Source organism: Capra hircus, chromosome 14, assembly GCF_001704415.2.
Source record: "Capra hircus breed San Clemente chromosome 14, ASM170441v1, whole genome shotgun sequence".
Lineage (NCBI taxonomy): Eukaryota > Metazoa > Chordata > Mammalia > Artiodactyla > Bovidae > Capra > Capra hircus.
This window is the reverse complement of record NC_030821.1, coordinates 12,651,250-12,678,414: the sequence shown is the minus strand read 5'-3', so window position 1 is coordinate 12,678,414 and position 27,165 is coordinate 12,651,250. Positions and strand designations below refer to the sequence as shown.

The following is a 27,165-nucleotide window of genomic DNA, read 5'->3' as shown; positions in this document are numbered from 1 at the left end:
ATATTGGGATCTAAAACAATCAGCAAACAGTAATAATAGAGAAAGTATATTTTAAAAACTGGGACAAATGAGAAAACAGATTGAGATGCAGTAGTCATTTTGCTTTAGAACAAGTTCTTAAATGCACAGAATAGTTCATTTAAATGCCCTTTAAATATTCATGCACTTAATAAATCTGATTTACCTACAACTTTTAAAAACCCAATAATTTTATAAAGAGAGACACTACTTTTACCCCCAAAAGACATCAAAATATTTTAACAGCTCAAAAATAGAAAAAGGCAAAAAGCAATTGATTTCCCCAAAATGACAAAGTTTAATAAGATGGCTATTCGCTGTTCAACAAATTAATAGCCTATCTTTTAAAGCATATTTTTCAGCCCCAACTTGTAACAGACTTTGACCTCCATTTCTACTTTTCCTTTAGTCAATCTAGACTATATGGAAGAGTGTTATATTAGGCTTTTAGCAATTTGAGTTAATGTCCCAAATAAACATGCTGTCTATATACTCAGAAAGTAATGAAGAAAAAAATTTATAAGTGCAATGCACACTCCCTAGGTGGTAAAACTCTACCAGTCTAACACAGATGCTGAAGTCAGAAAACATATAAACCAGCACAGTCAATATCATACATCTTATCAAGTAAGTTTTATCTGTTGGATTGTTTGGCATTTGGGAAGCTAAGTAAATTAATTTAGTAGGCTAGAAATCCCATTACTACCTTTCACAAAGATTTGGTTCCTAATGAATTAAAGTTAATAGTGAAAATAGCATACTGAGGATTCTTTCTCTGTGCTTAATGATGAAGGAAAAGGTACCAAAATTTTCTTATGAAATTGAAATAAACTGGTAATTTTTTAATAATAAAATGTAAACTTTGAAATAAGGAGGTTAAGGCACTTATTTCCATGGTGTTGCAACATCAAGGGCGAAGTATGTTTTGTATTTCTTTGAGAAATTCCTTCCACCCCAAGCCCATAAACTTTTCCCCTTTCACAGTAGATCTCTACTGTCAAACCTAACCCAAAAAGAATAAATTGCAGAATTCTTAACCATTTGTTACTCTACAAATAAGTAAGGAAATTAATTAAATGCTCAAGTTTTCTAGCACTACTGTTCTAACTAGAGCTAAAATAGAAGCAAATAAGCTTATCTTCCATACCCAGTATTATTATTTTTATAATAAAGCTCACATTTTTCTTCTCAACTGATGCTAAATGAAAAATTCATTATTTAAAAAATTCAATTAAAAGCTGCTCCAAACCTATTTTAAGAAATAAGTTGATAGAAGCAAAAGCAACTTACTAATATGTCAAAAACAAAAAACACACAACAATCAAAATTCAGCATATTTGATCATAAAATAGATCAGTAAAAATTCAATTAAATATTTCATGTTACATAGAAAGTAGGTTGTTCTATTTCCCTTTCAAAATATGCAAGCCATCTTTTCAATTACATTGTTTTACATGTTGCATCTAATCATAAGCACTACCAGGTACTTCTGTACACTGCGTACTTAGGTAACTATGGTAATATTTTTATAAGGCTTGAAGCTAAATACTAGTGACTCACTATTAAGATGTACAGAGAAGCTGAAATAGCCTGCCTGTAGCTATCTTAATATAATTGCTAAACATTACATAAAAGCATGACAGGAGAGCCAATAAAGCTAACACACCAGACATATGATACTGCCGTCAAACAATTCTTAAGCTCCAAAAGAACAAAACATCTGAGTTAGTCTAAGAATGCATGAGCTCTTGTACTTTTAAAAGATATATTATAGAGCATAAAGATAATGGAAAGATGCTCCTTTCTAATATAGTAATTTTAGAGTGATGAAACTGCAATTTTTGCAGTACTCTAACCAGTGGAAAAATTTTAAATCTGTTCACTTAACAGGTGTATAAGGTAAAACTAAACCTGCATCCCACCTTATTAAAGTGATACACCCATCCTGAAACTCTTTATAAGGCCAAATTAATCATTTTATAATTTCTTTTAAATATGATTAAAAATTTGAAAAGGAACACAGACTGTGGAACTGTGCTGTGAATTTCATGATAATTGTCATTTTGTTCTTCATGCTGAAAACCACATCACCATTTCACAAGGAACAGCAGTTGTGTTTTATCACAAATGCTTCTCTATGCAGACGCATGTTAAACAGCATCTACACGTATCTCCAGAAACTGCTGCTCACTTTAGTGGACATATTCTCATTCTGATAAAGATTTAAGTTTTTACTTCATACTTCAATAGATAACACGTGAATAGATTATATATTCCCTATCCATATTTTTAAAAACCTTGAATGGTCTTTTATTTTTTTCCTTATTTTTTAACTTAAAGCATCATTCTTTTAAATGTCTGTTTTAAAAAAATACATACGTAACAAGAGTTAACTGTTTTATCATGATTAAGTTGGTATCAAATTTATGGGCATAAGTGAAAAAACTAAGCACTTAATAGTCATAATGTAGTGAAATATAATATCAAGCACAATATATTATTAAGAAAGTGCTCACATATAAGTAGCAGATGATGAGAGCTATATCATGGAAAATCTGGATATATCTTAATGTATATCCTTAAAAATCACTTTCCTTTATATAATTTCCATTTTAATTTAAATGCCACAAATTCTCAGTGAACATTTAAATTAGTTTTTTATTTCAGCTCTATTATACATCATGAAATACCTTCACAAACTGCCTTGAGGGTAAGGATAATTCTTTCCTTCTATTCTGTAATTATATCACATTAAGTATTGGTTAAATGTTATGTTTGAGACACACTCTGACCTTGAACACATTCAAATTCAAGACTAACGTTATGATGGAAAGATTTATGAGGAAAATTCTACAACAGTTTAGAAGGTAAAATCATAGCAATAAGGAAAACACCTGGCTGGAATACTGCAGAGTGGCAGATTTGACATTTTACCGAAGGACAGTAATGTTTGATCTTCTTTCCCCCAGAGAACTGTAGATCCAGTTAACAGCAGGAGGGAAAATCAGCAGCAACATTTCAATGTCCACACTCTGATTTCCAAAAGACACCACGTAGGTAGAAGAAAATTGTATTTTACTTCAGGTGGTATATAAGTCTTTGATATGAAGGCTCTGCTATTTTTCAAGACTGAAAGGATATCACAGTGTTGATTTTATATACAAAGTAGGATCTGTTCCAGTATACTCTAGTGAAATAATTCATATAGGGAGAATAGTTAATTTTGACCTCATGACAAAATCGTCCATGTTTTGAGTAGGTTAACTTGTCACCTTCTTCACAAACCACCTATCAAATGATACGAAACATAATGTTGAAAAGGTTATAGGAGAAATGCAATCAAGGTACAAGTGATTATATTTATATAAAATAGATATATTTTTGTTAAATATGGAGTATTTCACATTGGTTAGCAAATATCTCATATTGTTCAGCAAATAAAAGCCTCTTCATAAGAGTTACCATGTTCACTAAATTCTTGAGCTTCCCACTGAGACTGAGAAACCAGCATGAAGTGTTTTCCAATTTTTAAAAGATTTATTCCTAAAATTTAGAAGGCTATGTCTCCATAGTCTATTATCATTCATCTGAAGAATCTTATGGAGCCTACCGAAGCTGAGAAATGGACATATATTCTTAATGTATGTTCATAGTCTTCTCCTTGTGCAGGACTGACTCACAACAGTAAGTTTCTGTGACTAATCAGTAAATCCTTTACATTTTCACTTTAACGAGGTTCACTAAGATAGCTTAGCTAGCTCAAAGAGTTTTCTACAATAAAAACACCAACTATTATTCTAATGCTTTGGAGAGATGTCAGAGAATCAATTTTAAGAATAAAAGAAGAGATCAGCTTTAAGCCTGTGCCTGGAATTACATGAAAGAAGTAACCTGACCTTCAAAATGGAGCAAGAGGGTGTCCAGGAGCAAGAGGGTGTCCAAGAGCAGAATAAAACTCCAGACAGTGGACAGCAATACAGCAGTAATTACTAAACGCGTGTGTGCTGAGTCGCTCAGTAGTGTCTGACTCTTTGCAACCCCACGGACTGTTGCCTGCCAGGCTCCTCTGTCCATGGGATTTTTCAGGCAAGGATACTGGAGTGGGTTGCCATCTCCTACTGTTATTACCAAATACTTGATGTTTAATAAAATTCCATTTTGTCACCAATTAAGCCAAAGATCACAGACATCAAGTACCGAGAAAATTCAAAATACATGCAGCAGAAAACAGAATAAGTTCATAAGATTAAGAGGTCATTTCTCTAGACTCTCCTGGCAAGGGCACAGGTTTGGTATGTGGGGAACTAAGATCCCATATGTCTCGCAGCATGGCCAAAAAACCCCCAAAGCAACAAACTAATTTCTCACCTACAAACTGGTCTGGGATGATTATGACAAAGCTATTTAATTAGGAAGGGACAGAGAAGTCTTGGCTGCAGTCTGAATAGAATATGTAATCTAAATAAGAATGATTTACTAAACTTTAAGATCCTCCACCCCCAACTTTCCCAGGAGTACAGGTACCCTTTCTAGTGCCTCATTACCAGATATACAAACTGGGAGATACTGACATACTGTCATATATCATACAGATATACTGACTCCCCTGTCAGTCTTAGTTGCTAGGTATATAGTATATACACTGTAGGCTGAGATTAACACAGCTTGGTAAAATAGCAAAATCAATGGAAACTGAAAATACAGTTAAATCCTAACAACTAAAGTCGTTTTGAATACACTAATTTTGAGGATAACAGGAGCTCAATGTACAAGACTATGTTAATTTAATAAACAATTTTTCTAGATATGAATCAAATTATAAGAAATTTCTCAACATAAGAATATAACAATCAGCTGCTTTTTATATTACAATGTTAAAATCATAATTCACCTTTTGTTCCTAAATGTAGAACATGTACAAGTACAGGCAACTAATGAGTCCAGGTATTGATAAAATTGTTTTTGTTTTTTTTTTTTTGTAAAATTGTCCAACTTTTCTTTTGTACATTGCAAAAACACTTCAACCTACGTTTCATAAGTTCCCCAACTGTTACATCTCTAGAGGAGGAAATGGCAACCCACTCCAGTATTCTTGCCTGGAAATCCCATGGACAGAGGAGCCTGGTGGGCTGCAGTCCACAGGGTTGCAAAGTCGGGCGTGACTGAGCACATGCACACACTGTTACTATTATAAGTTTAAATAAAGTCATTTTTTCTAAAAAAAAGTAATTAAAACTTTACAAATGGTTACTTACATGGCCATTTGCAATGTCTAATAAATCTTTAACCCGACAGCCTCTCATGGTTCCCACTTCATTGCAGATAGCATCTTCTACTATTAGGTAACTAGCCTTGTACGATGTCAGTATTTTATAAATATCCTCAGCAGATCGCTTTGAATAGATTTGATAGATCTGAAAGAAAATAATTAAAACAATAACTTTAAAAGACGTTTAAAACTTCTATTTACCAAACACTGAGCATCTACTATGTTCTTAGTACTATCTATGCAAAATAAAGATATTCACTAAGACTTGATTCCTGTCCTCAGCAAGCTTATGTTCATCTGCTCTCAGCTACTTGCATATCTTCTTTAGAGAAATATACATTCAACTCCTTCGTCCATTTTCCCCCAATGTTACTGAGATATACTTGACATACAGTATTGTGTATGAGCTTAAGGTATACAACATGTTTATTTGATAAGCTCATATGCTGCAAAATAATTTAGCACCATAGCTTTAGCTAATATTTGCATCATGTTACATAATCACCATTTTTTTTGTGTGTGGGGAAAACATCTAAGATCTATTCCCAACAACTTTCTGCTGGCGACGGAATGAAACACCAACACTGCAGAGTGGTTTAAATCTTTATATTTTTAACACTTGTTTTTTACAGCTGCTTTATTTTATATCCCTTGCACAACCACCTACAGGGCAAGCTGCCAAGCACTACGATTCAGAGACTATACAGTGCCCAGGCGCAGGGCGAGATAATCTTTACCTTGACTTATTTACTGCAGCTAAGATTTTGTTTTGGGGAACTTCCTTATCAACTTAGAATCCGTTTTGTCCCAGGGTCTGTTCCTTTTGAGGAATCAGAGAAACATCCTTGTGTGCAAGCAATGTTCTTTTCCCATGGGAACAAACAGGATTCTTAGCTGAACATCTCGTTTGCAAGAATGTTCAGCCCTGGTTGAGAGTCTCGTTTGCAAGCACTTCTCAACCTTCCTTAAACCTAGTTCCCTACACTGGGCAGAACATCCCGTTTGCACGAATGTTCAGCCCTGGTTGAGAGTCTCATTTGCAAGCACTTCTCAACCTTCTTTATACCTTGTTCCCTACAACTTTCAAATCTACAATACAGTATTATTAACTCCAATTACCATGCTGTACATTAGATCCCTAGAATTTATTCATCTTATAACTAGAAGTTTGTACTCTTTGACCAATATCTCATTTCTCGAGGTCTCTCAACCCCTGGCAACCACAACTCCTCTCTGTTTCTATGAGGTCAGTTTCTTTAGATGCCATAAATAAGTGATATCATACAGTATTTGTTTTTTTCTATCTGACTTACTTCAGTTAATATAATGCCTCCCTGTCCATCAACAACTCCTGGAGTTTACCTAAACTCATGTCCATCGAGTCGGTGATGTCATCCAGACATCTCATCCTCTGTTATCCCCTTCTCCTCCTGCCCCCAAGCCCTCCCAGCATTAGGGTCTTTTCCACTGAGTCAACTCTTCGCATGAGGTGGCAAACGTATTGAAGTTTCAGCTTCTGCACCAGTCCTTTCAATGAACACCCAAGACTGATCTCCTTTAGGATGAACTGGTTGGATCTCCTTGCAGCCCAAGGGACTCTCAAGTCTTTTCCAACACCACAGTTCAAAAGCATCAATTCTTCAGTGCTCGGCTTTCTTCACAGTCCAACTCTCACATCCATACATGACCACAGGAAAAACCATAGCCTTGACTAGACAGACCTTTGTTGGCAAAGTAATGTCTCTGCTTTTGAATACACTATCTAAGTTGGCCATAACTTTCCTTCTAAGGAGTAAGCGTCTTTTAATTTCATGGCTGCAGTCACCATCCCCAGTGATTTTGGAGCCCCGAAAATAAAGTCTGACACTGTTTCCACTGTATCCCCATCTATTTCCCATGAAGTGATGGGACCAGATACCATGATCTTAGCTTTCTGAATGTTAAGCTTTAAGCCAACTTTTTCACTCTCCTCTTTCACTTTCATCAAGAGGCTTTTTAGTTCCTCTTCACTTTCTGCCATAAGGGTGATGTCATCTGCATATCTGAGGTTATTGAGATTTCTCCCGGCAATCTTGATTCCAGCTTGTGCTTCTTCCAGCCCAGTGTTTCTCAAGATGTACTCTGCACAGAAGTTAAATAAGCAGAGTAACAATATACAGCCTTGACGTACTCCTTTTCCTATTTGGAACCAGTCTGTTGTTCCATGTCCAGTTCTAACTGTTGCTTCCTGACCTGCATATAGGTTTCTCAAGAGGCAGGTCAGGTGGTCTGGTATTCCCATCTCTTTCAGAATTTTCCAGTTTATTGTGATCTACACAGTCAAAGGCTTTGGTATAGTCAATAAAGCAGAAATAGATGTTTTTCTGGAACTCTCTTGCTTTTTCCATGATCCAGCGGATGTTGGCAATTTGATCTCTGGTTCCTCTGCCTTTTCTAAAACCAGCTTGAACATCTGGAAGTTCATGGTTCACGTACTGCTGAAGCCTGGCTTGGAGAATTTTTTTTTTTTTTGGCTTGGAGAATTGTGAGCATTACTTTACTAGTGTGTGAGATGACTGAAAGAATAGGCATGCTTAAAACCCATGCCTTGATTACATGGTGTTTTTCATTATAATTTTGCTGACCTTATTAGATAATAAGCTCTGCATCTTATTACAATAGATAATACATTTTTTTCAGTTTTTCTGAAATGCTAAACTTGGAAAAGCCATAAAAGTCAGGCCAAAAGTATCACAGACTGTCCTGAAAATCCTGAGGTTTGTAATCTAGACTGGACAAGATCCCAGTCTATCTGCAGGATATTCAGCAGCTGCTGACGACATGTTTTGGTTGCTGTCTATCCAGCAACTTCAGGTCAATGTCCACTGACATGCTAGATACTCATTCTGTGGGATACAGAATGTGACTATATCAAGAGGAAGTTTCTCACTCACTTCACCTGCTAAATAAGTTCATGTGAATGGTTCTATCCTATTCAGTTTAATACTTATTTGTGTATTTTATATAATTTCTATTTATTTTCAAGTCTAGGGAAACTGTAACATACTACTGGGGCATGTAAAAAAAAAAAAAACGACTTTGATGCAATGGCAATAACATTACTGTTAGACTCAGGTGCAATTTCTCAACTTTGGCGCTATTAACATTTTGGGCCACATAATTCTTTGTTGGGACCAAAAGGAGGCCGTTCTGCACACTGAAGGATGTTTAGGCACTCCCTGGTCTCTACCCTCTAGGTGCCTGTAGAACCCCTCCCTCCAGCTGTAACAACAGAAAATGTCTCCAGACACTGCCTAATGTCCTCTGGGGGCACCGTCATTCCAGGTTTAAGAATCAGTGGCCTAGGAGATTATGCAGATTAGTCATGTTATGAATTATAGATTGTGGTGTCTAATTCAAATGATATGATCTCATTTATGGACTTAAATTTGAATTTTAATTTAAAAACAAATTTATTCAGTACTTTGCTATGTACTGGACACCACAGAGAAAGATAAAGATTTTGGGGAAAAAAAACTGGTTCCTATTCATATAAAACTGAAAACTCTAAAATGTTTAAATTTAATTCAAACTAGAATGTTAATTTGCACTCTGACCCAATTACATGTGATTCTGAAATTCTATTTTAGAATTTGAAAAACAATAAAAATTGTTTAAAAAAATTAAAAAACAACAAAGAAAACAAAGACATGTCAGATTCTATTGGTTTAAATCCACAAAAAATAAAGTTTAGGAAGGAGTTTCCCAGGTGGCACTAGTGGTAAAGCATCTGCCTGCCAATACAGGAGACCTAAGAGACGTAGGCTTGATCCCTGGAGTAGGAAATAGCAACCCACTCCAGTATTCTTGCCTGGAAAAATGCCATGGAGGAGCCTGGCAGGCCCCAGTCCATGGGGCTGCAAAGAGTCAGACACAACTTAGCGACGGGACATACACTAAGTCTAGGAATATGCTGCGATATGTCTTCTAAGCAGCACTACCTTTTCAAGTGCAGCAAATATTAATCAGAGGTGGCGGTTGTCTCTTAGATAAATGACTCCCAGGTAGACCTCCCATCTCTGACCTCTCCCTTGCTTCAGCTGTTCTATGACCTTAATAACTCCTAAGCATTCCATTCCTAGGTTTATAAAAGGTCTTTGATAACTCCCAAATGCCTTGAGGGTAAGTCTAAATTTTAAGTATGACCTTCCAGGTCCTTCAGAATTTGGCCTCTTATTTTCTAGTTTCATGGCCAAGCAAATTTCATGGCTCTTGTGACTTTTTCAATCTGGAATCATTGTATTCTTTTTCCAAACAAGTTTCTAAGTCATCCTTCAAATCTGCCATCAAAGGAATGTCCTTTATGAAGACTTGGATTTTTGTAGGCAGAACTGACTTGCTTCTGCTTTTGAACTCCTCTCTGTACTTTCTGTGATTATATGTGAATGTGTGTACACAAAGAATTATAATATTAATAGTACATAATTATCAGAGAAGGCAATGGCAACCCACTCCAGTACTCTTGCCTGGAAAATCCCATGGACCAAGGAGTCTGGTAGGCTGCAGTCCATGGGGTCGCAAAGAGTCGGACACGATTGAGTGACTTCACTTTCACTTTTCACTTTCATGCATTGGAGAAGGAAATGGCAACCCACTCCAGTGTTCTTGCCTGGAGAATCCCAGGGACGGGGAAGCCTCGTGGGCTACTGTCTATGGGGTCACACAGAGTCGGACACGACTGAAGTGACTTAGCAGCAGCAGCAGCAGTACATAATTATAATAGCTAACATTTAAATTTTACTGTTTCAGACAGACTGTATTATCTTATTCAATTCTCCTAAGTAGAGGGTCAGAACTATTATTTCCAGATTCAAAAACTTGCTCAAGGTCACAAAGCTAGCACATGGCAGAACTATCATTTGAGTCCAGATACTCTAATTCTAGAGACTGGATTCTTAAGAGTCTAACCTCTTTATTAAGTCTAACTTCTATACTGCTATACTTCCTACTTGGCATAGCATATACTCAAAAACTATGTGAAATTCTCTCCAATTGAAAAACAGAATATTTAGAACTCAGGTTCAACTGGTCACTACCTTCAGATATGAAGTTATGTTTACATCCAAACAAAACATTCAAAATTATAAATTCTCTGAAGGAGAAGCAATTAGATACCATACAAATATTATATATACTAAGTTATTAACAGTAGCCCATACTGAAAACTAAATCAGTGCTTTATAAGCAATAATAGAATTTTGGCTTAGAAATACAAAGTGTATAAAGACAGTAACTGAAGCCTTCCTTCAATAATTTGATTGAGAACAATGATATTCTGAAAGAGAATGTTTCCCTTTTAAACTATTACACATTAGTCCCTTGGAGCCTTGTGGGAAATGAAATGTCTCTCCTAGAAACATATCAATACTTTTCATAAAAGAACTTCATATTCTAATGTTGGTCCCTCTTGGTTAAATGTACTCAACAGCTTTTTAAAAAATTAAAACTAATTAACTCTTCTAAAATTGTCTGGATTTTCCTAGCTAACCCAAGGAACATATACATCATTGTAAAACCATACTAAAAAGTCATATAAAAAAGATCCCAATGTAGAATATAAAATGCCTTACGTTTTCATTTCTCTTGAGAAGATCATCATCACTGTAAAGAGGCAAGCTTGTCACCATCCATCCGGTGCATAATTTAATCACACCCATTAATTGTGGACTTCCTGCAAACACAGCTGCAACTGGAGCTTGCCTTCTGCAAAGAACCATAAAGATTCACACACTGAAAAGGTAAGCATACTATTTAGTTCGCCCATTTGTATCAATTCTGAAATACCAAGGAACTTAAAATGGGTTGTACCCTTAAGTTTTAATGTCAGTTCTAATTTCACTTCATTTTTGGATCCATTAAAAAAAATGAGCAGTTATTATGTGCCAGAAGTTGTTTAGGGCGCTAAAGATAAATATTTTAAAAAGAGAGGTGGGAAGATAAGGTCAACGCTTTCAAGACAGAGAAGGGGAGAGGATAAACACATCTCCTACTGCCATCGAGGTCAGGTGGCGATAATGCAGGGTAATGGGACAGTGACAGTTCAATGGTGATGCTGTGAATTCTCAAATTCATCTTTGGCAAATACTAACCACCAAAACCCAGCTCCTCCCAGATCTACCTATCCTCCTGCTCCTTCTCTGCCTTTACCCATGTGTCTATCTCCAGTTAACACATAAAGGACTTCTCTTCTCTAAATCATAATTCCAAAGTCCCAGAGAGATGCCCCTTACAAGACAGATCCCAAAGGGCTGCTCTAATGTCCTGACTTATTTATTCCCTCCCTGTATTCAATATTCAGCATCAACCTACCGTGTCAAAAGTAAAGAGGACACAGCCACTGTTCTCAAGGAGCACCCAGTAACGGGGAAACAAAAATGAAACAGAAAAATCACATCACAGTAACATAAATGCCCAATCATTTGATGTAAAAGGTCCAATGTTTAGGCCTTTGATGTTTTTGAAAATATTGTGGTAAATCATACATATAAACGTGACTTCCTCTTTTGTTAACAACATAAGGCTATACAGTCAGTGTTCCACAAAGGTAAATACAATTTACAAAAAAATATTAACAGGCAGTAGTTAAGGATGATCTAAAATAATAATCTTTACACATACAAGAGGTGTCGTCATAATAATGAGACCTTACATAAGACCTATTCTCACTTTCAAACTGTGGTGTTGGAGAAGACCCTTGAGAGTCCTTTGGGCTGCAAGATCAAACTGTCAATCCTAAAGAAAATCAACCCTGAATATTCACTGGAAGGACTGATTCTAAAGCTCCAATACTTTGGCCACGAGCTAAAAGCCTGAAAAGACCCTGATGCTGGGAAGATTGAGGGCAAGAGGAGAAGAGCGTGATAGAGAATGAGATGGTTGGATGGCATCACTGACTCAATGGACATGAGTTTGAGGAAACTCAGGGAGATTAGTGATGGATAGAAAAGCCTGGCGTGCTGCAGTCCCTGGGGTTGCAAAGAGTTGGACACGACTTAGCAGCTGAACAACAAGAATAATTCTCATTTCTATTCACCTATTCTATGAAATTAATTCTTCATTTCTAGAAACAGTTTTAATCTTTTTCTCCCTTTTATCCTGGTCTTTTCTGATAGTATTTTGTTCCCTTTTCAAGCATTAGTTTCTTTATCTATGTGTTTAAATTTTTTCATATTATTTATCAGTCTCTATTCACGGGGTAGACTGGCTGAAAAAAATGATTGCAATGATTCTTTCCTAGTCATGCTCTTGGAGCAAAGTTTCCATCATGTGACTTGCTTTGGCCAATAGGACATTAGCAAACACAATGTGAGCAGACTTAAAACATGCTTACATTAAGACTTGTCCTCTCATGCAGCTCTGGGAGCTCTACAACCACCACCTTGTGAATGAGCCCAGTCTCACCTGGGCTGGATGGTGAGAAGCAAGCGGCTAAGTCAATTCCATGACCTCAGCTGACACTACCCAGCCACAGTCATGTGGGAGAGGCCAGGCCAGACTACCGAGTTCCACATGAGCTGGCCCAGACCAGAAGGATCCTACCCATTGCTTCCACTCAGCTGATCACGGAAGTGGTGCAAAATAACAAATGCTTACTGTTTGTAAGTATTACTTACAAAACTTACTGTCGCTAAGTTTTGTAAGAGCACACTGTGCAGCAAAACCTGACACAAACAAATTTTATTATCAGAAATTGCTAGAGGTCTAGTTCTGTTGCTTATCATAAATGACAGCAATATGTCTTGCTGTGTCGAACTGTTTCTTCATGTGTTTTGTAACTTTAGAACTTATCTCCATGAAGCTTTGTTTGTGAAATCCTGGGTAGCCTGGGTTGAGCATTATATTAGGCACTCCAGACTACCCCAGAAATACTTTTTATGCTAATTTCTTGATACAGGGTTCCCTGGATTAAAAAAATGTAATTTCAAGCTATAGACATGTAAATTCAGATGGACTGCTACAAATTCAGAGGAAACACTTTATTTTTGACCAAGAGTTGAGGCCAAGGAAGATATGCTTTCTCATCATCTTTTTCTACCACTTGCTGGATATTTTGGGTTCATCCTTTCACTGACAGTATGGCCCTTTGAGGGCCCCTTAGTTCTATATGTACTAATATGTTAGGGGAGGGAACAGGGTGTTTCAATTACAATTCCCCACTTGCATAGATCCAAGAGCACATCTCCCGTCACATTAAAATCTGTGTGAGTATCAAAATTAAAAATCTTATTAACCTTGGTTATCAATACTAGAAACCCACTGTTCATTCACCTCCAATTCTGGTTAAAAGAAGCATCTCTTGACTATCTAAATAAAAGGATATTGGTTCCTTTTTATTCTACATTTCTAGATGCTTAATAGCTAGAGTTTCATATTTCAACTTATCAATACTATACTTTTGATGGAAACAAGTTCAATTAGAAAATTAGAATTATATGTCTAATTAAAACACTGTCCCTAAAAATACAGGCTAAAATTCCTGAGTTTTGGGAAAAGGATTACCTTATTATTCCCCCTGACACCATTAAATAGCATGCAATGATTAATTAATAGCTTAACAATAGTCTCAGGCAATTCAGTTCTTACTTTATCCAGGTCATAAGTTCCACCGTATCTGGGTCATAAAATTCTTGTAGTTCCATTAGTTCTGTCATTAATCTTGGAAAAAACTAAAATACAAAACAAAATCCCTGAAACCTGTGTGTAAGTATTTAGAAAGTTTAAAGCTGATTCAAAGTATTTCCAAAGACTAACAGGCCTACTTGTGACAAACAACATTATAACACTCTTCTCACAGAAAAAATGGCACGGATCACTTTACTTTCTTTTAGTTTCTTGTTCATTCTTCTCAGTCCAAATAATCTACTGTTTGGTTAATTTACTACCTATAATCAATACATAATTTTAGCATCACCAATTAATCATCAGTTGTATATTTCATGCACATACACACTGAAAAAATAAGTAAACAAATAAATTTCAGGTTAAGTCAAATAATTCACAGGTTTACTGGCAATTAATTTCATGTTACAATATGATAAGGTAAAGAATTTATATTACTTTGTGAATACTTAAATTTTGGGATTGCCAAAATGCTTTTTACTCTTTACTAGTAAATACTATTTATTCAGCTATTTCCTTTGTCAACTGTAATAGTCAGGAAGCAACAGTTAGAACTGGACATGGAACAACAGATTGGTTCCAAATAGGAAAAGGAGTACGTCAAGGCTGTATACTGTCATCCTGCTTACTTAACTTATATGCAGAGTACATCATGAGAAATGCTGGGCTGGAAGAAGCACAAGCTAGAATCAAGATTGCTGGGAGAAATATCAATAACCTCATATATGCAGATGACACCACCCTTATGGCAGAAAGTGAAGAGGAACTCAAAAGCCTCTTGATGAAAGTGAAAGTGGAGAGTGAAAAAGTTGGCCTAAAGCTCAACATTCAGAAAATGAAGATCTTGGCATCTGGTCCCATCACTTCATGGGAAATAGATGGGGAAACAGTGGAAACAGTGTCAGACTTTATTTTTGGGGGGCTCCAAAATCAGTGGGGATGGTAATTGCAGCCATGAAATTAAAAGACGCTTACTCCTTGGAAGAAAAGTTATGACCAACCTAGATAGCATATTCAAAAGCAGAGACATTACTTTGCCAACTAAGGACCGTCTAGTCAAGGCTATGGTTTTTCCTGTGGTCATGTATGGATGTGAGAGTTGGACTGTGAAGAAGGCTGAGTGCCGAAGAATTGATGCTTTTGAACTGTGGTGTTGGAGAAGACTCTTGAAAGTCCCTTGGACTGCAAGGAGATCCAACCAGTCCATTCTGAAGGAGATCAGCCCTGGGATTTCTTTGGAAGGAATGATGCTAAAGCTGAAACTCCAGTACTTTGGCCACCTCATGTGAAGAGTTGACTCACTGGAAAAGACTGATGTTGGGAGGGATTGGGGGCAGGAGGAGAAGGGGATGACAGAGGATGAGATGGCTGGATGGCATCACCGACTCGATGGATGTGAGTCTGGGTGAACGCTGGGAGTTGGTGATGGACGGGAAGGCCTGGCATGCTGCAATTCATGGGGTCACAAAGAGTCGGACACAACAGAGCGACCGAACTGAACAATATTAGACTATAGAAAATGGGACTCTAAAAATGTTAGCTCTTCCATCACAGTTCTATTGGTAGAAAATTAAGTATTATTTAGTATATCACATTTTATGTTGTTAAAATACTGTCCCAATATAAGTATCCTACACACACATAAAAATTTATCACTACCTTATAAACAACATATATTTTAACATTATGAAAAATCTAACTTTCTTACCTCTTTCCATAAGCTGAGACCTATTATAGTGGGCACAGCCATGCTCAAAATAAGAGCCTAAAATGTTAAAGCAAAAAGGGTTATGGATAAATATACTTTAGAGGTACTAGACAATGACTCTATGACCAATCAAATGTTCTCACAGTTATAACAATTTCAGAGAAATTGGAGTCAGCATGGAACCTAGTTCACAGAGTAAGATGGTGATGACTAACGGTGGCTCAGACGGTAAAGCCTCTGCCTTCAGTGCAGGAGACCTGGGTTCGATTCCTGGGTAGGGAAGATCCCCATGGAAAAGGGAATGGTAACCCACTCCAGCAATCCTGCCTGAAGAGTTCCATGGACAGAGAAACCTGGGGGGGCTATAGTCCATGGTCGCAAAGAGTCAGACACAATTGAGCGACTACCAGAAAAACAATGAATTTAAAACATAACAAGCTGGCAGCAAAGTGAGACATACATATCTACTATACAAATTTAAGGCAGAACATAACGCTCATCAAAACATTTCAAACAGCAAGTTAGTATCTGAGAATTTTCCCAGGAATCTAACTTAGGAAGAGCTTACAAAAAACACTGAACTGTAAATAAATAAATAGCTATGTGAATAGCTAACAACAGCAAAAAGACAATGAATTAACACAGGAAAGACAGTCAATACATACCAGTATGTGTGCATGCTCAGTTGTGTTCAACTCTGTGTGACCCCATGGACTGTAGCCCACCAGGCTCCTCTTTCCATGGAATTTTCCAGGCAAGAATACTGGAGTGGGTTGCCATTTCCTTCTCCAGGGGATCTTCCTGACCCAGAGATTGAACTTGCATCTTCTGTGTTTCCAGCCTGCACTGGCAGGCAGGTTCTTTAATACCAGTATACTACTGTGCTAAGAATATATAAATTCCTTTGGAAATAGGTTGGCAAAATACAAGACTATTAGTAGAGGTAATAATTTACCAGCTTTCTGCCAAAACCTGTTCTTTGTACCGTCCCATGGCGATTGGTGACCCCACAATCTAGTCATGCAAACTCCAAGCCTAGCAAACATCTATGATTTCTCCCTATTCTTCATTTACCCATACTTTATGAGGCACCAAATTTTCTATTTTTTTCACTTCAGTATAGAACAGTATTATTAATTAGATGGGCTCTGGAGCTAAAAGAACTCCAAAGTGGGTGTGAATCATGATTTTATTACACTTATAAGTTATACGATATTGAGCAAGTTATTTAATCATTTTTTAAGCCTTCGTTTCCTTGTCTATAAAATACACATAATGAAACTTAGCTAACAGGGTCTTTGTAAAGGAGGTTCAATCCTCCTTCCTGGTTCAAGTCTATCACCCTTAAGCCTATCCTTCATAGAACTTTAAGGGTGGGCTGAGAGAAAAGGTAAGGTTGACTTTCTCTCACCTTTGGACAAACATGTTCCGACTGCCCATGGGATAACACCAAGGTCGGCAGAACACTCAAAGGCCTCAATGACCTTACCCCCCTTGATTCCTCCAGTCTCATTTCTTAACCACCCCTACCTCACATTTTATGTGCCAACAAAATTAAATATTTCATGCTTTTTCTTTGCTTCTGAATTTACTCCCTTTGACTATGTCATGTACTTTGCAACCTGTGTTTCTTCCCTCTACTCTCCCTTTTTTACCCTTTATTTGACTAATACCTCATCTTTCAAATCTCAGAATTGAAGTTCTTTTTGAATCCCTAAAAAACTGAATTAAAGCAGGCCTTCTCTGTTCCAACAGCACCCTTCTTATTATCTCTTTTTTATGACCAGAAAATGGTAATCCACTTAAGGAAATTAATCTTTTTTTTTTTTTTAACTATACTGCATACTATGCAAAATCTTGGCTCCCCAACCAGCAATGGAACCCATGCCCCCGACAGTGAAAGCCTGGGGTCCTAACCACTGAGCCACCAGGAAAGGCCCCGAATCATGTTTTATTTATCTTTTTATTTCAAGCACATTATTCATAGCAGGTACAGTGTAAATGTTCCATTTACACTGAAAACATCCCATAGTTCTAAGTCAAACCAAGAAAAATGTTATACAAATTAATTTTTGATAGCCTCTCAAATTATTGATTCACTTAATATTTTTACTTTCTATTTTTTAAGGATTTTGCATTGAAACATACTACACTTTTATAATCAGAAATTACAAAAAAAATTTTTTCCACAGAATCTCTTTTTCTCTACCTATAAATCATACATAATATGATCTACTCACGCTATTTCAAATGTATTCAACACAATTTCCATTCATATACTTGAAAGAGAAACAAGAACTTAACACAAAATAATGACTCACCAACAATACTGGGTGTACAGTTCGTAATCGAAGCCACTTGAAAAGTGTCATCCAAAGTTCAGGAGAACATACACCAAACGCAGCTAATATGCACACATAAGGAGTCCATAGGTATTTCAAGCTGGAAAAGACAAAAAACAGTCATATATTGGCTATTCTATGAACATCATTATTATATGATTTCTCTGTTCTGAGTTGTTTCCTAACACTCATGAAAACACCACAATGTTAAGGCAGAATGAAAAAGCTTACCCTCTAATTTTCAGCAACAGATAGTTACTTCTTAAATAATCAAGAGACATGTGGGTTACTAAAATGAAGATTAGACATTAATATAGATGAGGTGTAGTAAAACTGTACTCTTGTAGAGAATATAAACGGCTTCATTTTCTTAGAAGGCAACGTGGCAGAACCTATAAAAATTTTACGTAGCCCAAGACAATGCCATTTCTAGTAATCTAGTTTATATATATATTAGCATAAAGTTAAAAATATGTTGTTTTAATTGCAAAAATAATAGAAACCTAACTATCCTTTAATAGGTACTGATTAAACAAATGTTTATGAAAAACAAAAAAGTGAACTGCAAAATTTTACGTATACTGTTACCCTAGTTTTATGGTGACTTTTTTCCCCTAATGTACCTATATATAGTATAGGCAAAAGATAACATCTGGAAACATACTGCTGACAGTTGTGGCCTTTGAGGAATGAGATGGAAGGATTTTAATTTTTTAATTCATACATTTCTATATTTGTGTTTGTTACATGGTCTGCAGTGTATTACTTTTGAGCTTAACTTTTTAAAGACAGGATTGAAAAACTGGGGCTCTTAAAAAGATTAAAATCCCAGGTGTACAGAAAAATCAACTTGTGTAAATAAAAGATAGACCATTACTGTAAGTTGTAACTTGTAGTTGTAAGAGGTAATGGTAAAAGCTGAAGACAGAAGAGGAAAAGTTGAGAAAAATTTGTGGACACCATTGCTTCATACAGATTATCAAAGAAAAACAACATCTCAAAGGGTAACTTCTGTAGTTAATACTAGGAAATCAAAAAGACCTTTCCAAGCAATATTCTTTGATGACAAACTCTAAAGACTGGAAGAATATGAGGCCAGAGTATAAATGTGAACTATTTTGGTTTTACAAAATAGAAAAGCTATTAAATGGGGAAAACAAAGTAACATTCATTCATCTAATAAGTTATTGATCATGCAGTTCAGGGTGAACAAAGTACTAGAGAGGAAAAAGACAAGACGTGGCTACAGCTCTCAAGGAGGTCTTTATCAAGATGGAATAAAACTGAACATAGGCATTTCTTGCATGCATGCTCAGTCGTGTCTGACTCTGTGACCCTATGGATTGTAGCCTGCCAGGCTCCTCTGTCCATGGAATTTTCCAAGCAAGAATACTGGAGTAGGTTGCCATTTCCTACTCCAGGAGGCCTTCCTGACCCAGGGATCAAACTCACATCTCTTGCATCTCCTGCATTGGCAGGTGAGTTCTTTACCACTGAGCCACCTAGGAAGCAGCTAGTGTGGCACCTGAACACATGGGAAACCATTAGAAAATAAGTATTAAAAAATGTTTTTATAAGGTCTAGGCTTATGTGAAAGCAAAATGATCGATTTGAGACTGTATTGTATTTAAGGTTTAAAAAAATGAATACTGAATCAGGCTCTGAGAAAAGTAGTAGATGCATACAGATTACATTTTGTTAAGACAGAGGAATCGCATTAGCTTCCCCAGTTAACTAATATCTCCTCCTAACAACCCCATTTCAAAATACCAAACCAGATGTTCCAGTCAGCTGGAATCAACACTAAAGTCTAATTTGTAACTCAAAGAGACATTGATTCACCCTGCATTACATGTATATGACATCCCTTGGAACACAAACTCTACTGGAGACACTGTACCATTATGCCAATCCACTGACTTCTTAGTATCCAACCCTTCCTTACCATTTATTTCACCTAGCCAGCTAATGAACATTTCAACCTTTAAATTCTCTTCCAATTCAAAGAGATGCCAGATGAATCCTTTTCAAACATAACCATGAGAAGACATGTTCTGTTTAAAAATCTTTAGTCTCCCAAGAGAAGTACCAACAGAAATAAATGGACACTCATCTAAATGGATTTCAAGGCCCTCTAAGATATGGCCATGCCACACCTTTTCAGTTTTCCTCCTACTACTTCTTGAAGTGACTAGTGTTCCAGCCAGAGTTTGGGACACTCTGGTCAGTTCATCAGAAACAGGTTAATAACCTGGACTTCTAATTGGTGTCTGAAGAGGTAGCAAGGGAGTCTTGTAGGACTGAACCCTACACCTGTGGATTCTGATGGTCCTGGCAGACAAGTGTCAAAACTGAGTTGAACTGTAGGATACCCAGCTGGTGTCCAGAGAATTGTCTGTTGGTATAAAGAAACCTTCTACCTATATTGAAACCAAGTGCTCAGAACCCTTTTATACTCTTATGTCTTATTTCTCACGTAAGTCAAACTTCAAAGAAAAGGGTATCATTTATTGAACCCTCACTCTCAAAACACCATTTACCTCTCCTTCACTTAAGAAAGTTGTGATTTTATTTTTATGTGGTTAGTGTCTGTCACCTTTACTAGGCCATAAATCACATAAGGTTAGAGACTTTTGCTGTCCACTTTTGTTCACCAGTATACCCCTAGCAGTGAGCACAATGCTGGATCCTTTGAAGACATTCAATAGTTTTTGAACAAATAAATGCATAAGTAAATACTGGTTCATTATATTATAAATACCTCTCTAAACCCCAGTTATATTAAGGTTTTTTGAGTTTTTGTAGTGTTTTATAAATGTATTCTAGAAAGTACACACTAACTACCATTATAAAGGACAATTCTTTGTTAAAACAAATGGATCGAATATACACTTACCCTTCTATAACCATTGCAAGAGAACCCAGCAAAATAGTGTGAATCACATGATAAATTATTTCTGGCCTTTCTCCAATTCGTCCATCTTCAAGCGTGACAGTTTCTTTCAGGGACTTATCACTACCGAAAGAAATGTGTTTTTCAGTACATCAAAGATATTTAGTATCCTCATAAAAAATACATAGGTAGTTTTTAAAATTTGAAAGTACTTTCTGCTGGTCAAACACCTAACTTATGTATCTCCAAGTCTTTGAAAGAGGCTTTTCGAATGTGGAAGACAACTGACTCAATGAAGATGAACCGTGAAAGTTTAAGAACTGTAATAAAAAAGAGACTTAGATACTTAGGTTCCTTGTCCATTATCACTGAACTAGTGGTTGCTAAATCAATATAGTTAAATCATAATTAGAGTAAGTTCTCAAAATTAAGATACTATATACAACCTCCTTTCAAACATTATAAAAATACTTTTAAATAGTCAAACTTTTTAATTTAAAATCACTTTTACTACTAGTTTCATTTAAATAGAAGAGATTATTCTTACAATAACTAAAAATCCTGAGTAAATCAGTGAATGAGTCTTTAAAAGTTTAACTGATTATTTAATATTATTCCTGCATTAAAAATGGACATCACATATTCAGATATATATGCTTAAATCTGAATTTTATCTGGTCAACTTATAATGATATTTTACATAGTGATAAAAAAGAATTAAATTAGAAGCTATAAAACAAATATAAAGAAAGATATTAAATGTTTTATGTATTTCATAATTTATTAATTAGTAATATGATTGGTTTTCTTAGGTACTTACTTAATTCTCCTAAAAATAACTTGAATCATAGAAAGAAAACAAATAATTAACACTAAAATATAGAAAGGTAGTAAAGAAGACTGTGTCAATCGCAAAAAAAAATCTTGAGACGGTGCCTGAAGGGATTCTTGACATAGGAGCCAATTCATTGTAAAATTCCTACAGAAAACAAAAAGCATGATATTAAAATTACAGATGTTTTAAAATACTGAAAACAAAAGTTATTTTTTATCTCAACAAAAACTAAGACAAAACACATTTCTTTAGTCTACTAACTTAAAATACCAAGGTCATACCCTTTACAAAATGAAAATAATAGCAGTAGTAACCCTCCTCAACAAACTGCCCTAATACATTTAAACTTGCTACTTTTTTATGAAACAGCAATGTGACAATAAGTGAAGTGAAGTCACTCAGTCGTGTCTGACTCTTTGCAACCCCGTGGACTGTAGCCTACCAGGCTTCTCCATCCATGGGACTCTCCAGGCAAGAACACTGGAGTGGGTTACCATTTCCTTTTCCAATGTGACTATATATATATATACAGTCCAATATATATAGGACTCAATATAGTTTTAAGGTAGTTTTACTTTCTATTTTTACCTGGAAGAAAACAAAAAATTCAGCTGTCTAACCTCAACCAGCACAGTCCAATATGATAGTCACTAGTTACATGTAGCTATCAGCACATGCAATGTGGCAAGTGCAAGTGGAAATATTCTTTAGGCACAAAATATACACCGCACTTCAAAGATAAGAACAGCTGAAAAAAGGAATTTAAAAAATACAAAATATATATCAGTAATTTTATACTGTTTATACAACAATTAACTTGTTTCTTTTTACTTTTTTTTTAATGTGACTAGAAAATTACGTATGCGACTAATGTTACATTGTTATTGGACACTCTTGTTTTATATTAGATAGCTCTATCAGATAAACCGCTTTTTTTAACCAATGCTAAATATAACCAAGACTCCTAGTTATAGGTAGATTTATAGGCATTCTCACTCCCAAACCATCTTTAACTTCCATTTAATCCTTAAATTCCCAGCCCTGGAGAAGGAGGTAAGTGATAAAGTGATCTTCAGAAGTGCTCATAGATGGACCAAGAATGCTTCACAAATCACTGGGTTTAAACTAAAAGGTTCAAATTTCTCAGTGTGCCAAACATCAATAAAACTGTATCAAAGAGGCTGTCATTGAAATCTTTTGTATCCAGGACAAAGGCATCTTGTTTTTAAATACGCCTATTAAACCTATTAATTCTTTAAGGTCTAATTCAAATTCCCTATTTAATGATCTTCTTTCCATAATCCCAATCTCAATCTTTCCTTCCCCATATTCCCATGGCAGTTTAATTATCGGTTTATTATAGTGCTTAATGCAATCCGCTATGTGCCAGACTGGCTTCCCAGATGGCACTAGTGATGAAGAACCCGCCTGCCAATGCAGGAGACATAAGAGACACTGTTCGATCCCTGGGTCAGGAAGATCCCCTAGAGAAGGAAATGGCAACGCACTCCAGTATTCTTGCCTGGGGAATCCCATGGACAGAGGAGCCTAGAGGGCTACAGTTCATAGGTCACAAGAAGTCAGACAGCTGAAGCAACTTAGAATGCGTGTGTCAGACTGTAGACATTTTTGTAACCCAAAGAGTACCTGGCCCAGTATCTTGCACATTAAATATTTATTAACACTTCTTTAGTGATTCTTAAAAGTTTCTCTCAACAGAATTTCCTGAAATTCTGATGAACATTACAAACCCTGATATCCAACTGGTATATCTGAATATAAGGCACTTAACGATTTGTACCACCTATATGCCATTAATTGTATAAAAATTACCTAATGAGCTGGCAATATCCTTAAAGGACTAATTTTTAATATTAAAATACCAAGTATATTATCTTGTGAAGCAAATCTAGTACCTGACATGCAGAACAAAGGAGCACTATACAAGATCAACTAAGAAACACTGAACAAAAGCAGCCCTTAATGCCAGGTTCATTCTAGAGTCTTCCAAAGTGACAGAGGAAGTCAGTGAAAAGGCCAGTCGATTACAGAGGTCTACAACCAACTTTTACTAGTTGCCTGCTGAGTTTCAGGCCTACAAATACACCTTAAAAAGACATGGTCCCTCACTTTATGAAGCACACAGCCTCTTAAAGGATTCTTTTATCTTAGTAGATAGGTATGATTCATGCTTCAGAAGACTTCTCTAGTGTTTAAGCCACGTAAAACGCTTGGTTAACTGGTACATCACAACATGAAATTTTATGCATGGTATCTAAAATCCCATGTAATCGCAGCAAATGATGATAAGGTTCTAGGGTCTACTTATGAACTAGAGAAGTCTTCCTGATTCAGGGATCGAAAAGATCCCCTGGAGAATATTCACCTATACATTTCGCTAGATTATGTGGAATTTTAGATACTGTGCATGAAGTTTCATGTTGTGATGTATTAGTTAACCAACTGTTTAATGTTTAACATGGATTAAACACCACAAAAGTCTTCTGAAATGTAAATCATATCTACTAAGACAAAAGAATCCTTTAAGAGGCTGTGTGATTCATAAAACTAGGGACCATATCTTTATAAGGTGTATTTGTAGGTTTGAAATTCAGCAAGCAACTAGTAAAAGTTGGTTGTAGACCTCCGTAAACGACTGGCCTTTTCACTGACTTTCTCTGTAACCTTGGAAAACTCTAGAATGAACCTGGCATTAAGGGCTTCCCTGGTAGCTCAGTTGGTAAAGAACCTGCCTGCAGTGCAGGAGACCCAGGTTTGACCCCTGGGTCAGGAAGATTCCTGGAGAAGGAAATGGCAAACCATTCCTGTATCCTTGCCTGGAAAATCCCATGGACAGAAGAGCCTGGTGGGCTGCAGTCCATGGGTTGCAAAGAGTTAGGCACGACTGAGCAACTAACACTTTCATAGGTAAATATATGTTTTCTGCTATGCAAATAGATTCCATCGGTATCTAAAATCATTTATTTCATTTTAGATTTTAAAAATGTACTTAACCAACCAACAAAAGTATACTGTTTTTGAATTTAAAAAGTCAGCTTCTGGCCCAATCCACTATTATGACCAAAGGTGAGATTCTTTGCTAAGAAATAAATATCTTACTGACCACCTCATTTTTATGCCCATACCCCATTTTTATTAGAGCACAGATTTTTAATATACCGTGAACCTTTTTTTAACTGAATTATAGTTCACTTCATACTCTTTTCTTTGGCTGTACTGGGTCTTTGTTGCTTTGTGTGGGCTTTCTCTAGCTGTCGTGAGCAAGGGCTACTCTGCTGCAGTGTGCAGGCAAATCCCTATCCACTGTGCCACTAAGGAAATCCCCATGTTCTTTTAAATATTAGCATTTTGCTGGTTAGAGGTTAAAATTTCCTTGGTTCTTTATTCATTTTAAATCTTTAATTTATCCTGACCTTAGATTGTATCATCATTCCTCATTAAGGGAGAAAGTAGTTACTGTGATGCTACTGAGGTTTAAGTATATCTAATTTTAAAAGACCTAAATGAGATATTTTTTAAAATAAGAAAAGTATTAATGTCATATTTCTTCTAGATATTATAATATCCCAGATTATTTTCTGAGTGGTATGTAATTAGGTGCATACTACCTCCTTTGATTATTTTTGCTCCTTATCTTCTAAGTGGTATAGAGTTAGGTAAACTTACATAATCTAAAACTTACTTAGTCATATTTAGTCCAAATTTTACTTCAAGGAACTTCAGCATATGTCCATTTTCTTTGTGTGGGACAAACATCTGGAGGATAAAAACACTAGTTAGAACTATTAGTTGTAGAACTATCAGTTATGCTTATAGCAATATGCTTTTGTCCAATACTAGAACTAGAGAACATAGCAAGATTATGAAACAAAAAATGTGAATTAAAAATGCATGGTATAACTATGAAGCAAGGAGATTTACTGGCGTAAGTCAATCACATTACCTTATAGTTAAGCATAAAAGTATAATGGGGTAGTAAGAAAATTTTAACCTTTTTCCACCTAGTATAAACAACTTACCCACTCTTTTGAATGTCTTTTACTCATCTGAATTTATTCTACATATTACTTAATGCTAATTGGGGTAATGATGACATTTTAAATTAAATGAAAATTAAAATAGAATTTTTAAAAGTATATCTAGAAAAAATTCAGAATCCTATTGTCCCACCTAATATACTAGGTATGATTACTGTTCAACTAAAAATATTACTGTATAAACTCTATTATTATCCCATTATTCTCATTAAATTATTCAAACTGCTCTACTACATGAATCTCCAACACAGAGTTACTTACCTTTATTATAATATTCAATGTCACTGTCAGAGTACACACCAAGTAAAAATTAATCACTTTCATTATTTTAGCCACAAAAGTTCCTTTCTTCACATTCAACTATGGGGAGGAGGAACCATATGAACAAATAAATGAGATTTTTAAAAAATTAACAATTTAAAAATTCACCCCAAGAATGATAGTCAATTCTACTTACCTGAAGGCACTTAGCAAGCATTAAGGCTACTACTAAACTTAATAAAGGAGACACCAATAAAGCTGAATTCTCAAACTGCAGTAAATATCCCAGAAAGAGAGAAAATATATAGATTTTATAAACTTCATGAATCTGTTGGGACAAAAATGAGAATAAAATGAATTTTATTGTACATTTTTCCATTAGATAAAATTTGACTACAATTACAAAGTAAATGCTCTACTATAATTTTGGACAGTGTTGTACAACCTTTCAATTTGTACTTTTAATGTCATGGAATATAGTTCTTTCTTTTTAGAAAGAACTCTCCAGAAACATAGTAAAAAGCTTTGAAATCATGGATGTCTAAATCAGACTAGAAGAACCTTCTTTAATCCCAGGCTCTGACTTCATTTCACTTGGTTTGTCTCATCTACCTGAGCAACATCAAGCTATGCAAGTAAAAAATCATAATCTTTAGCAGTAGTTCCCAAAACCTACCCAAGGGAAATATATTGCCATGAAATACAGCACCAGAGAAAAGTATTTTTGCACTTGGTCCATTTAACAGTGACAATAAGAAAGTTAAATTTAATTTCCTAATAAATTAAATAAATTTCCTAGTTCTTCTAGAAAGTTATTGTCTTACTAGGTTTCTTTTCTAAACTTCAATAGAATAACTTAATCTACCATAAAATAGATGCCTTTTATTGAGTAGAAAGGGGAGAACTAAGACAAAATATAGACATTAGTTGGGGGGAGGGGGAGGAATCAAAAGGCAGAGTGATGTTAAAAAAAAAAAAAAAACACAGAAAAAACATCCCTAAAAGGCCAGAGCCATTTTTTAAAAAGATACCTCACTGCTGGGAGACTGACAAAATCACAAGGAGAGGGCTCTACTGATCTTCTGGGTGCTAATAATATCCTATTTTTTCATTTTGGCTGCAG

At 35.8% G+C, this 27,165-nt stretch overlaps 1 protein-coding gene across 3 annotated transcripts in view; it reads right to left on the bottom strand.

Annotated features, from left to right (window-relative positions):
- Positions 254-27,165, bottom strand: part of DPY19L4 (dpy-19 like 4 (C. elegans)) — a 59,341-nt gene continuing 32,429 nt past the window's right edge. For all 3 annotated transcript variants that reach the window (XM_018058234.1, XM_018058235.1, XM_018058236.1), the window contains 11 exons: positions 26,239-26,370; positions 26,043-26,141; positions 25,427-25,500; positions 21,709-21,867; positions 20,892-21,011; positions 17,975-18,095; positions 15,654-15,710; positions 13,910-13,992; positions 10,897-11,029; positions 5,274-5,432; positions 254-3,306 (listed from right to left, as the gene is read on the bottom strand). In XM_018058234.1, the coding sequence (XP_017913723.1) occupies positions 3,142-3,306; positions 5,274-5,432; positions 10,897-11,029; positions 13,910-13,992; positions 15,654-15,710; positions 17,975-18,095; positions 20,892-21,011; positions 21,709-21,867; positions 25,427-25,500; positions 26,043-26,141; positions 26,239-26,370 (1,302 nt within the window). In that variant the 3' untranslated portion in view covers positions 254-3,141. The remainder of the gene's footprint in view (positions 3,307-5,273; positions 5,433-10,896; positions 11,030-13,909; positions 13,993-15,653; positions 15,711-17,974; positions 18,096-20,891; positions 21,012-21,708; positions 21,868-25,426; positions 25,501-26,042; positions 26,142-26,238; positions 26,371-27,165) is intronic.